Source organism: Gallus gallus, chromosome Z (genome assembly GCF_016699485.2).
Source record: "Gallus gallus isolate bGalGal1 chromosome Z, bGalGal1.mat.broiler.GRCg7b, whole genome shotgun sequence".
Classification (NCBI taxonomy): Eukaryota; Metazoa; Chordata; class Aves; order Galliformes; family Phasianidae; genus Gallus; species Gallus gallus.
In genome coordinates this window covers 65,715,759-65,729,520 of record NC_052572.1, presented here as the reverse complement: position 1 = coordinate 65,729,520, position 13,762 = coordinate 65,715,759, and the positions used below count along the sequence as shown (strand labels likewise).

The window sequence follows — 13,762 nt, the reverse complement described above, 5'->3', positions numbered from 1 at the left end:
TTACAACTATCACGTATCACAATGACACAATGGAAATATCTGATATATAGGTATGAGTATATATACTGATATACTGAGCTAGCCCTCTTCAGAAGGGCTATGGGCAGGCTCATGCAGAAAGATGTGTATAGATTTCAGAAGGCGAAGGGACAGACCCTCAGTGAATTAAATCCTTGATGTGTCAATGTCTGTGAGCTGATGACTGCACTGACAGACTGCGGTAGCTGTCTCAACGCTTTACTAGCATTACTTAGTTTGACCAGAAGTCCCAAGTGTGCCACTTGTTCTTTTCAGCTTTCTTCCTGTTTTTATTACTGTGCTTTGTTCTAAGAACTGATTGTTGTTATACTCTACCAAAGCCCTCTTCGTAGAATGACTTAATTTAATGATTTCACTTCCACTCAACTTCAATGGCTTGGCCATTCTGTATCTTTCTTGGAAAAACTACCAGAAGCAAGAGCCACAACAGGCAGACAAACAGCAGGCTGGAGAAATTACCCAAGGTAAATTAAAGCTGTGAGACTAGTTTAGGGTATAAGAAAAGATGAAGCTCTTAAATTTTAGTATCTTATTCTGGCAACAAGGAACGCTCCCAGGAGCAACAGGAATAGATCTGGGAATCAGACTTGCTGTAGGAGGAATTAAAGACGGGAGATCTACAACAAGCATGTGCTCCTCCAATTCCATACTCGTATCGATAAAAGCCTGCTTTGCCATGGACCAAACAGCGGCCTTGTTCACAGCTGTGCTGCCCTTGGGTGTCACTTAAATGGCTGCAGAGTCAGTGCACAACAGAGACTGTGTGTCAGCCATGGAAGTGCTTTCACTCTGCGTCCGGCAGCAGCAGAGGCAATGTTCATGTCTCTGCACCTCTCCATCCCCAGCCACCGCAGCTCTGAGGCAGTGTACCTAGACAGATGAGCTCTCAGGCAGAAAAGGACCCCCATCAGTAAATACTCAGTTACTCACCAGACAGAAGTTTTGTCTCTTCTCTGGTTACAATTAAGCCACCCATTGGTGACCCATAAATCATTGTTGCTGTAATGAATTAATAGTTGTGCTGCTAACTCAAATACACAAGGACTGGCCATCAGGCGTCTGCCTCACTGATACACTACACACTGCAGTGATTCAGGCCAACAGTTTATCTAGTGTGTTCTCTTCAATACAGTCCACCAGCAGGCACCTGGGGAAAAGCAGGCCAAGTCTATAACATTTTCTCCTAATGTTCTGACAGTTCTCAATCATTTTGAGTCCCAGGCATTTCTAGAACCTGCTGCGATTTGTCAGTGTGGTGTTGCTCCCTCTGAATCCTCTTACAGGCACTTCATTCAGCCCTCCTGTTGAACACACTTAAAATACTAGTATTACTTGAATTTACAGCAGAAACCTTACAGATGTACTCTCTGTACTGTGCTGTACCACTGTGCAGTGGTATGAAGCGCTGCTTGTGATTTGTTTTGAACCTTGTTGACTTCATCTCCCTTGTTTCTTTTAGGCAAAAAGACAATGAATGATTTATCTTTGTCTGCTCTCTCCATTTCACTAGCGATTTTCTACATCTTTATCATTCCCCATTAACTGTCTCTTTTCCCAGCCAGATCAAGTCATTCCTTATAAGAACAGATTTCTCCCTACCTTCTGACCTTTTTTTTTTTGCCTTCCACAGTATCTCAATCAAGAGGAAGGGACAAGACATTTCACAGATGTGAAAAATATGACAACCTGATGACAGCAGTCCATGTTCAGCATGTAAGGGCTACCAGTTTTTTGAAGAAAACAGTGATGAAGAAATGTTATGCAGGAATACATAGAAGTGTTTCGATGTTGCTTTTGTTTGTCTTTGACTCTTCCTTAATTCTCAAAATACTGTAACACTCAAACATTTGTCTCAAAAACTCCTATCCTAACCCTATCCATTAAGGGTACTGTAGGTACTGTAGGCTAAAAAACAGATGTAACAGGGTAAAAATCTGTAGCAGTCACTGAATGTAAAACTGCTCATAACTTCACACACATAACAAGGACTTTTTGTTTGTTTTTAAAAGGAATCATGCATCTTTCTCAGATGTTAAAGCCTCAAATATTTGTAGATGTTAATCTCCAGGTTGTTTTGGGAACAACTGGTCTATGGGAGTAGTTTTAGAAGCAGAAAGAGGAGCTTCCCACACCACCCTGCAGAGGATTTGGTTTCTGGCACTTCTTGTAGCTTTGAGAGCTTTCATCCTGCAGAAGTGGTGTCTAAGGGTTTTTTTGGTTTGTTTATTCCTGACCCATGGAAGCATACTAGCAAGGGCCTGAAAACACACACCTGTTTTTCACACTTATATTTTTTTATATATTTCTTTGGTAGCATAAATACTCATTGTGTGTTTTGTATTCTCTCAGGTATCTCAAAACCTGAGAGAATTTGACTTCTCCCACAAATGTATAATTACAAGACACTTTCAGAGCTTATGCTGCAGCTTAGCCTACACACGCACTGTACTATCTCTGCCGGTGGAACACAATCTTTTTCCACAACTGACCTCATGTCCCTCTATGGCTGAGTTTAAGTTTCATTATGAAATCAGAAAAATGAAGCAGGAAGAAATACTGAAACAAATGCATGTATTAGTAAGGGTTAACAGCATTACAGCCATGCTATAAGGAAGGGCTGGAAAGGGAAAGAAAATTAAGATGCAATTTGATACCACAAATGCTAGCTACAAACAGCAACAACAACAACAACAAACTTACTTTGACAAATATTGTCCTGAGGTTATATTTTTTTCATCTGTGTCCATACAATTCATTGTACTCGGAATAAGAGCAAGTTCAGGCTGAATCATGGTGGCTGCTGCTACAGCTCTTGCTACCAGCTCCATTGCATCCTGCACGTAATGCTCAAAGACAGACTGTGTTGTCTTGCCATGAGCAATGAGACCCAGTGGCAAACCTTCTGTCCTCAGTTCTTCCACATTCTGTGAATCCCCAATAATCCAGTGAAGTTCTGGAGGCATCACACCAAATCGGGTAGTTATTTCAAAAATTCTCCTTGTTTTTTCCATGTCACATCCAAACATGACCATGGTAGATGTTGTGTCTTTGATGCTCTCCAGGTAAAACTGTAGGTAGTTGAGAAGGTCATTGGTTGAAGTGAGATTTGCTGTGATGTTTATAATGGACCCCAGGTGGAACTTGGAGCTCTGTTGTGTGAGGAAGAGAAAATCCGTGATGTTCCACTCTTCCTGGCATACCATTAAGCTGAAATTGTACCAGTTGTTCATCGCAAGGATTGAGAACGTGATGTCAGCATCAGAGCTCAATGAGTTTTCTAAACTCATTTGCAGGTGGAGGGGATTCTGCAGTCAAAAATACACAATATTTTCATTAGAAATAAGCTGGAACCAAAGTTAGTGCATTTTCTTAATTTTTATGTGAGGATTACATGTTCAGTCATGTTGTTCAAAGTAATCAATTGTTGATCTAGGTAGTGGTGCGAGAAATTGGGAAACTTAGACCTACCCAATTTACACAGACAGTGAATCAAGGGCTTCCTGGATTAGAATCTGAGTCAACTTCAATAACCATCAAAGAGTCTGCTTTCAATAATTTGGATTTCTTTAAATCCACTTGTACTTTTGGATTTCTTGGCATTCTCAATCACTGAATTCCATTTTCTTCTAACAGACCATATGAGAAAGTAAGACTGTTATTTGTATTCAATCATGGCAATAACGCTTAAATTCAAATGAACACTGTCAAGTGCTTTGGTAAAAAGTAAATGAAGATAAAAAAAGAACTCTCGGGTTTTTTTTTTGTTTTGTTTTGTTTTTTGGGGGGAGGGGGGACAGTAGATGACTTTTCCTACATAGTCACATGAGCAAGCTAATGGAACAGATCATCACTGACAGCCAATGCACATCCTGTACTGCTAATAAAACCTGAGAAGATTAATTCCTTGCTAAAGGGCTAGTTACTGAAAGCACAAAAGGCTAAGATGTGCACACTCTGTGCTATCTGAGTTGGAAAATACTTCATAAATAGGCATTCCATACTTATATTTTTTATGTCACTGATGATAGGATAGAACGTAACCAGTTCCATTTCCCAGCAACACGGCCTTTTGCTGTATCTTTTCCAGGAAAGTATGGAGGATATGAGGTTAATTCACCTGCTTGGTTTCAGCTTAGAAGCTGACAGTCCTCAGTACAGCTTTCCTATGAACTCAGTTACAAAGTCAGTTTCAGGATTTGATTTGGCTTGTAAGATCTTTGTTATGACTTCATGTCAACATTTGCCAGTATTCAAGCCCCCTCAAATTATATATTATCCTACACAGGTTCCTGAATTTCATCATCTTTCTATCCATTCCTAAGTAACTAAGCCCTTCAGGTCTGTTCCTCCTGCTCTTACATTTTAGATAGATAACAAGTACTATATATGAGAGGCAATCAGACCTTTACTCTGTTTGAAGCTAGCATAAAATGCTGTCCTTTGATTTTAGCAGTATTTTAGTGCTCATTAGAGGCTCCAGCTTGGATGGATCTTAGAAATATCATTCTAAATTTGAATTAATCAGAAATGCAGTAAAATGAAACCCTGGCTCTCCACTTTAGATGTAAGAGGTAGAATGCAGCAAATAAAAAAACAACCAACCAAAACAAACAAACAAAAAACCCAAACAAACAAACAGAAGAGCTAAACACCATTTAAAAGTAGCAAGCTCTCACTGTGTTAATTTGTAGCTACATGAACTCATCATGCATTTTCCTTAGCAGATCATTTAAATTCAGAGCTTGATTATGAGAATACTTTAATTGAAGAAGCTCTCAGCTCTTTTGTTACCTCTTGGTTTTGGTACCAGTGGCTTGTTTTTACACAGAAACATAAATAAGCTAATTGAATAGATCAGTGTCCACAATCAATGCACATCATGTACTGCCAATAAAGTGCAAAAGGATTGACTCTTTGATAAAGGACAAGTTACTGAATGCACCAGAAGCTAAGCTGTGCAGACTCTGTGAGCTCTAAGCTAAACATGGCCTATTAATTAAAATACATTATTAGCATAGGAAAAAAAAAAAAAAAAAAAAAAGCTTTGCACATAATACTTGGATTTGGGAAGCTGATTTGAATAAATTAGTGTCAAAAAAGTCAATTAAGACAAACTTTTCTGGCTAAAATTATGAGATCATTTAATAAATTAACTCTTGTTTGTCCCTCAGTTGAAACAGAAGGGAACAGAAAGTTTTCCTTGTGTTCTCTCCCCGAGATCAAGTCCAAGTCCAGTCACTTTTTACAAAATGATCTGTCTCCAAACAACCTTGCAAGCCCACTGATGTAGTTATTTTTTTAGTTATGTTATTCGATATAAATAGAACATTTTGCACATACGAGTGACAGTATACAACCTGTACATACCGCATCAGGAAGCTCAAAATTCTCTGGTACATTCAGAAGGACAGCATCTCAATCATAGCTTCACACCTATTACAGTGTACACGCAGATATGAAAGAAAGAATCTACTGGACACAGAAAAACAATCCTGTACTGATGTCTGATATAAGTTAGCAAGAATATTTGTATCCATACTTCTGCAAAAAGCTTCCAGAAAACAAACATGAGCATTTGCACTGTGCAATCTGTCCCCACTCTCGGTTTGGCCCATGACAAGTAGCTCTCCTTGGTGCCCTGCAGTGGCAGTGTGGGTTCTGGTGCATTTGGGTGACTATTCCTGTAGGCAGTACGAGTAAGTGCATGAGAACTGGTGCTCCACCTCACCCAGCAGGTTCAGATATCTCTAGACCTACATGCCCCCATGCTAAACACAGTGCTAATGCACTGTTCCACACTACGTAAGATTTCCTCCTGTCCACAGCACAGTTCTTCCAAACACTGCAAGTGTCAAAACACTTTGGAAGCAAAAAAAGATACACAACAGGTAAAAATTACATGTTGGGGTTACTGGGGATCAGACTGTACCCACAGGAAACAGAGCACTGGTTATACTTTTATTCAGCAGTGCAGATGAAGACAAGCTCCACTGCACTTGTGGGTAGTCTCAGGTGGAAGATGGACTTCCTATAGTAGCGCAGCCAAAGGCTTAGTCCTGAGGAGTTCTAACAGTGGTCCCTTTCTTATGTGAAAATACTTAGATGTGTCAGTGTGGTCCAACAGAGTGTTCTTGCATTGAGACACTTCTTCACTCAAGGTCAGGCTGGACGGAGCTCTGAGCACACTGATCTAGCTACAGATGTCCCTGTTAATTGCAGGAGAGTTAGACGAGATGGCCCTTAAGGCTCCCTTCCAATTCAAACAGTTCTGTCATTCTTTGATTCACTGAGTGGATGTGAATTGGCATAACCTGTTTAGATCAAACATGTTTTCAAAAGAGGTTGTTAACATGTTTTAGTAGTCATTTTCTGTAGTCAACAGGTGCATCTACATGAGCAATTACCAGCACTGTGATTAACTGCTTATTTCCTTGTTAGCATGCTTGAAAGGTAAACTTTAAGCCCTGAAAAAGTAGCATGAAGTATATCAGGACCAAATGGTAAACTGAAGGGAACTGACTACAAACTTGTCTTAAGAACTTATCTGGTACAATGACATACAGAAAAATCAATGAGAAGGCCTTTGTGCTCTGCTTAACTTTCAGCCAGTCCTCAGCCCACCATGCAAACAATCCTACTGACTTTAGGAATCAATGGGCAACTTTGTTTTACTAACAGTTAATGTCTGCTTTGCGCGTGGCATTCAGCACAGGGATACCTGATGGGTCAGACTGGTTCACAACACAAACAATTACAGGGTTCATCTAGAGAAACACTGGTTGACCTTACTGCTTTTGTATGCAGAAGAAGAACCTTTCAAGAAATGATGCAGTGATGTTCAGAGATATTTGGATTTAATACCTTCTTAATTTTATTTTGAAAGGTTTATTTGTCATTTGTAGGATGCAATTGAACCTATAGGGGCTGAAAAAATTACACAGATGAAGACACACAGTATACAGTCTTTGATGAGCCTTTATCTATTCCCGACAATTCATTTCTCTATAAGAAATTTCTGCTTTTTAATGAAGAACTTCCAAAAACTGCCTATTCAGTGATTCAAAAGCAATCACTGAGGCAGCATAATTTCAGAGCAAAGGCTTTTGACAACTTAAATGATAGTTTAGATGTGTATAACTTTTTACTTATCAGGAAACAGAAGATTTATGCGATAATATCAGTGTATTGAACTGTGCCCATCCATCCTTATCAAAATTCTTAGGCAGACACCTTTATTACTTGACTTTGGAAATTAGTAAAGTTTGACTGTTTCAGTTAAACTGTCAATTAATTCTTGTATGGAAAATCAATTGCTTTGTTTCAATTTTACTTTAAGCTGTCATTAAAGGTGGAATGACTTCCATCAATTTTTCTCTACACAGAAAATTAAAACTCATTTGAATAATGTTAATTGGAATTTTTAATTTTTAATGAAGTGTTTGTATTTACAAAGTCTCAACTAGCAAAAGCATTTTCAATGTTTGTGAAGACGTAATTTCTTACTGCACGTAATTAGCTGGTGTTTTATAAACCAGCCACAATGACTTGACTTCAACTTCTTCTGGGTAACTAACGAGCCTAGAATCCTTATTTTCTGATTAATCACCTTTGGATCAGATACCGACAGTCTTTCCGCTGACTTCCAGTGGGCTTCAGAAGAAGCCAGTCACAGAACACTGAACTCTACATGGTCTGATGTGTTTCAGTTCCCTACACAAAAAGAGACAGTAACTACTTATTTGCTTTCTGTACTGCAACCAGAGCAATTTTTACTTTCACTGCCTGAGATACTTCAGATAGCAGGTTCACTTAACACCAAATACATGATTTGCATTTCATCAATTAGATCTTTTTCAAGGCTGTTTCAGTCATCTGTAGACCCATTCTCAGTAAAGGAAAATCTTGTGGACAGTATCAATGCCTGGAGCTAGACTGACTTGCACCCTGCAGGATTTGACCATTTAACTCTTCAACCAAATCTGTAATGCTAATTACACATGGCCATGGTGACATTTTATTTGACATTACGATAGATTCATTAGCAGAGTTAAAGCATGTATGTGAATAATTTTTGCTCACTGTAAAGACAAAAAAGCACTGATAATATTATTCCCCACTGATTCTCATGGGCAAAGGCAGTGTTCACATGTACATTCATGATAAGAAACAAAAGAGAAAACAAGTTATATAATTACATCAGAGAAACCTCTGCTGAACAGAAAAAAAAAGCCTTCTGGCTTTCAGTGCAGCTGTGGGGGCTCACAGCTTTACAAACAGAGCTAAACGGCAGCTGTGAGCAAGCTGATGCTGGAGCTTCAAAAACTGAGAAGCTCTTTTTTCCGTGGTTGAAACAACAAAGTTTAGGCTCAATACCCAGCTCCCTACAGACTAAGTGCCTACCTATTGCTTTTTCTTTACATGCCAAAAAGAAAGATGCTATGAAATATTTCGCCTTTTCTTTGATAACTGCCTTGCTGCTGAAACTGCAGTGCTTCACAGAGATTTTGTGCTGGCAGTTGTCTAGAGTGCAGGAAGGGCTCTGGGTGGAGAGGTCCCACTGTTAGCCCCACCAGCCAGAGAGTGGCTCCTGGTGCATCCTGGAGACAGGTGAGGAGTTAGGGAAGTGTGAGCACTTCTCGCTTCACCAGGGTCACTGATGGTCTCACAGCACATACGGTGAGAAGGGGAGCTTAGAGTTCTCCATACCTTCAGCCAAGGAAATTCCATTTCTGTGCCTCACTCGTTAGTGCAAAAAGCCCACATGCCTTTGGTATCAAATGCTGGAACCGTGGTGTAATGCTGCTTCTGGCCTTTTTCCAGCCCCAGCTAAACCCCCTAAGACTTCTCATGGACATCACTAAGTGTTACATTCAGCCTTCAGGCCTTCATCCAGAAAAACACTTAAACATCTACTTACACAGCATCAGCATGATTAAAAATACCAATTTCTTCTGCTATTTAAACAGAAGAATAAGTTCATCGTTTGTTTCCCTGGGGAAGAAAATCCTAGACCCAGATGATTAGGACTATTCATCTTTGTAAAAACAAGCCACTGTCAAGCAAAGAATTTCTCCCGCATTGGCCCAAGAAGAGGAGGACGACTTTACTAATTCTCTTTTATCATATTCTCTCTCCATGTATACACCCGTTTGAACAAGAGTACAATTTGAAACAGTGCAGATCCCCAAAGAAAGGCTGTTTTTTTTTTGCCGACGGTTTCAAAGCTTCTGAGAGAAAAGCCAGTTCAAACTAGCTAAAGCCATTCTTATTCCTACAGCAAAACAAGCCTGGCAACTGTCCAGGCAACGCTTATCAGCAGATCCTAACGAGGCACTAACTGTTGATTTAAAAAGAAACAACAACAAAAACAGATTAATTTAAGGATTCTCTTAGTTTGTCCTCAGAATGATTTCTCTTGTTCAACCAGACAGTCATGAATTTGGGTTGCTTAACATCCCTAATGACTACATACAAAGACTTCAAACTAATCTGAATAAGTACAGTTCTCTACAAGGTCAAACAGGCAGTATAAAATAAGAACATTCAGCTGTTCTTGGAAAGAAAGACCCATTATTTATCTTCATGGCCATTTATAAATTATCGTAAGTAATACTACTTCAAAAACTTCAAGGTGTTCTTTGCTCCAGGGGGGAAAAACCAACATATAAAGTTCAACAGAGAATATTTCATACAGATGTCAAGAGCCAGAATAGTTTTTCCTTCCCTAAAACATGTCATTACTGTTAGAAGACAGATGATTGATAACACAAATACATCAGGGGGAGTTGCACTAATTCTCCATAAAAGGCCCTCCCCCCATCATTAAAATGCCAATGCCGTGCTCTGGAGAATCACCTCTAGTCTGTGGCATGCTCCATATGGAAGAAAGGTGGCTGGGTGCTTGTCTGTGACTGGCTCCCAGGCGCTCTACTAACGTAAGTGGGAGATAGAAATGTGGAAGATAAGGTATTTGCTGGCTTTTAAAGCCTTTCTCCTTGCAGAGAATCCAAATTATTACTGCCTGCTCGTAACCTGGCTACTAGTTCATGGCATTTGGTAAATGACTGCTTGTTCCTTCCTTGCCTCAACAGTTATCTGAGGAATCCTCCTTTTCATGGAAAGAAGATGTAATTCATAATCAGCATCTGCAAAGCCCATGTAAGCATTTGGATAAAAGATGCCAGGGGGTATTAAATGCAAGTATTAGCCACAATGGACAATTTGGTACAGCAGGGCATTGTTTTCTTAAGTTCAACACTGTTAGAAAATCCAGCTGTGACAGATAGGTGAGGACACACCATCAAGTGTATACTGATCTTTGTCAGCCCTATACCAGGCTTTGTTAGCAGTGTGATTTCCCAGTAATACATTTTCTTACAGCTGACCTCATCGAGGCTGCTGTTCTCTGCACAGGATCTCTCATCTGGTGTTTGTGCTGCAGCCACCCTGCTACAGGTTTTTCACTCCTGTAAAGGATGCACATTATGGGTGCAGTTCCAGAGAGGCACATCCTTCAGGAGTTTGTCTGAACAGCACTACAAGCATGGAAGTTTGAAAACAGCATTTAGTAAAAATCATTCATTCCCTTAAAGCAATGTGGCATATTCTGGTGCAGCCAGAACAGCTGGGTGTCCAGCAGTGACACCATCAAAAGAGCCAAAACCATGGGAGCACTAGTAAGAGGACAGTGCATGAGCTCTGAGGCCGTAAAGTTACAGACCTGCCCCCTGTGTCCTGGTCCTTGAAATGCAGTGTAGGAAGGCCACATTGCTGTGAAGCCGTTCTTGCAACACACTGGAAGTGCTGTCTCATCTTGAAGATAATTGTTTAGGAGGCTACCAGAGCGCTCCATGACTGTCTTTGAACGGAGGAACTCTTCTTACTGTTCTTTTAGAGTGATTACTAGCAACCCTAGATAAGGCTGCCATAATAAAATGTCAGTTGATTTATGAAGAAACTGAACCCCAAAGGCTGCTGATAGAGAATGAGGAGAGGCTGGATCAAGGACCCCCATAAGCACTTTCACAGGACGACAGCAGACGGCAGCACAGGATGGCACAAGAGGTGTTGGGGATGAAAATCACAACTCACCAACGGTCAGTTACGGGTCACTAAGAGATTACTGCTTTAGAGAGAGCAAAGAACAAGTATCCAACTTACACATACAACAGATGTGCAGATAAGGTGTAACTGTGAATGAATGAGAAACTGGCAGCCAAGTGCAGCAGATACACAGACAACATTAGAAAACAATTAAAAATGACCAAAAGCAAACTCAGGGGAGAAAAAGACTCCTACCACCAACATAATACTCCTACCTTTAGAGATCGGCAGACTTCCCTTTATCAACCCCTTGAAAAGACAAATGCATTTGCTCTGCTCCCTACAGGAGATCTGTGATGTTGACCTCAGGACCCAGAGATGAATGGAAAGGTGGTGAGAGAGGTGTGAAAAGAGATAGCAGAAGTGCGTGAATAATAACTTGAACTGTGTCACTGCTGAGAACGAGCTGTTCTATTTGGATAATTTGTCCGTAAGTATCGTTGCAGCGGGACCAATAACACTACTTTGATTAGACCGCTAGGACTTTAATTAGACAAACAGCAAATTCTTGGCTTTGCATATTTCCATAGCTCACGCTAATTGCGCACAGTGTTTGCTCTAATGCCTCGCTCTTGAGGACTACCATTAACACAACGTGAAAGTTGACAGAGAATTTGGCAACCAAGGCTGTAATTATGATGCATGTTGCCAAGCGCTGTTCCTCACTATGCTCCTTGGCACATCAGCTGTGCCAGGTTCCCCTGTGAGAAAGGCTCTCGCAACGGCATTACCACCCTCGCCTGGTTACAGCAGAGCTCATCTTCCCAACAGCAAGATGGGCTCTCTGCAGTGTATCATAAGAAAATGCTACTTTTCCACAAGCACAAGCAGCAGTGAGTTTGCTTTCAGTATCACCTGGCTCTTTATGCATGAGCAAAATTCTCACAGAACTAAAAGAAATTCCAGGAAAAAAAAAAGCAGAATATGAGGGCAGTGAGTACAGAGAAGGCTGGTTCTAGCTATGAAGGTAAAAGAAGTCTGATCTTAGTCTACAAAAGCTGCTAAGTACCCCATGTACCCACGCAGCACTTTATCCAATTAGATTTTATTCACCATTAACAGGCAGCAAGAACAAAAACCGGAGCACCTTTTCCACTGGTTCAATTCCAGCCTGGCTTAGAATATCTCCAACCTGCCCAGAACATTTGCATTCCCTGTGCTCACAGGAGCTGCGTCCTGTGTCTTGTTATTTTAAAGATGACAACGAGCCTGCCAGCAAGCTCTGCAGCCCCACTGGGTGGCTACAGCCCAGCAGAGTAAAGTTAAGCTATTTGTTCTTGGAAACAAATGCGGAAAGAGGGGGCAATCCAATCAAAAATCCTCTCCTGTTCTTCCTGAAGCCATGTCTTGAAGGAAACTAGGGTGCTGGCTGGATGCTGCTCCTCCAGCACACTGACCAGCCACAGGTTAGCACCTGCATCACTACGTGCCCCTGGCACTGCCGTGCTATGTGTGGAGCAGTCACTGAAAGATTCATGGCAAAGTACAGTGGGAGAAATTAACCCTGATCTGGTTCCTCAAGAAAATGTGTAGACATGGCTCTGAGGGAAATGGTTAGTGGGAAGAGCGGGGATGGGCTGCTGGTTCGATGTGATGATCTTATGGGTCTTTTCCAACCTTAACGATTCTATGATTTTATGCACCAGCTCACCATCGATCCTCTGTGCTGGGCCTTGTTCTGGGCATGTTGCACAGGATTAATTTCACCTGCAGGTGCATTTTACTCTATATTGATTTTTTTGTATGAAGGAAAGCTGAGAATTAAGCTTGCAAAGACCGATCTCTTTAACTCCATTAAAAGAGGCCAGGGTGAATTAAGTTAGTAGTTCATCTTTATGAGGCTAGACATGTAAATCATGGCTCTAAGGTGAATTCTGTGTGTACTTGCTTGGCTTAAAATCATGAATAGCATTTAAAAATCTCTGCTTGAGGTTTCTTATTTAATACACCAAGGATTTAATTAGAAAGCTGGGAAATTAGAAAGACTTATAATTAGCTCTTAGGGGAAGGGGGCGAGAAGGAAAAAACTACATCAAGCAACTGTTCTAAAAAGCAAATCCTGCAGATTGATTTTTTTTTTCACTAGATGCAGAGATTTCCATGGGAGCACCCCAGCCCTCCACTCTGCCAGATTTCTTTTCTCCCCCACATACCAAGCACGTGGGGCTGGGCAATGCCGGGGGCCACAAGCAGTGGGGAGACACTGTGGGTGCCAGTCAGGAGGCACCCACTGCTTGCCTGAGGGCTTGCTGCCAGGCGGCCAGCTGGGTTGCACCCCTGCTGGTACCCCTGAGTGCATGGTAGGGCTCTGCCATCCAAGCAGCAGAAGAAATTTCAGAGGGAGACATGTCAGCCAAAGCCAGAGATAACTTCAGGAGCAAGAGGGAAGCATGATATATACAGAATGGGAGAAGAACTCATTGAGAGCAGCTCTGCAGAGGTAAACTCAGAGTCCTGGTGGACAAAAAGCTGAATGTGAGCCAGCAGTGTCCACCTGCAGCCCGGAAGGTCAACAGTATCCTGGGCTGTGTCAACAGGGAGGTGGCAGCAGAGAGAGACTGGGGATTGTCCCCAGCTGCTCTGTCCTCGTGAGGCTCCACCTGCAGCACTGCGTCCAAGT

General features: G+C 41.3%; 1 protein-coding gene across 1 annotated transcript in view; it reads right to left on the bottom strand.

Annotated features, from left to right (window-relative positions):
* GRIN3A (glutamate ionotropic receptor NMDA type subunit 3A) overlaps positions 1 to 13,762 on the bottom strand; it is a 68,432-nt gene that overhangs the window by 35,657 nt on the left and 19,013 nt on the right. The window contains exon 2 of the mRNA XM_001232181.7: positions 2,740 to 3,344. Within this exon, the coding sequence (XP_001232182.4) occupies positions 2,740 to 3,344 (605 nt within the window). The remainder of the gene's footprint in view (positions 1 to 2,739; positions 3,345 to 13,762) is intronic.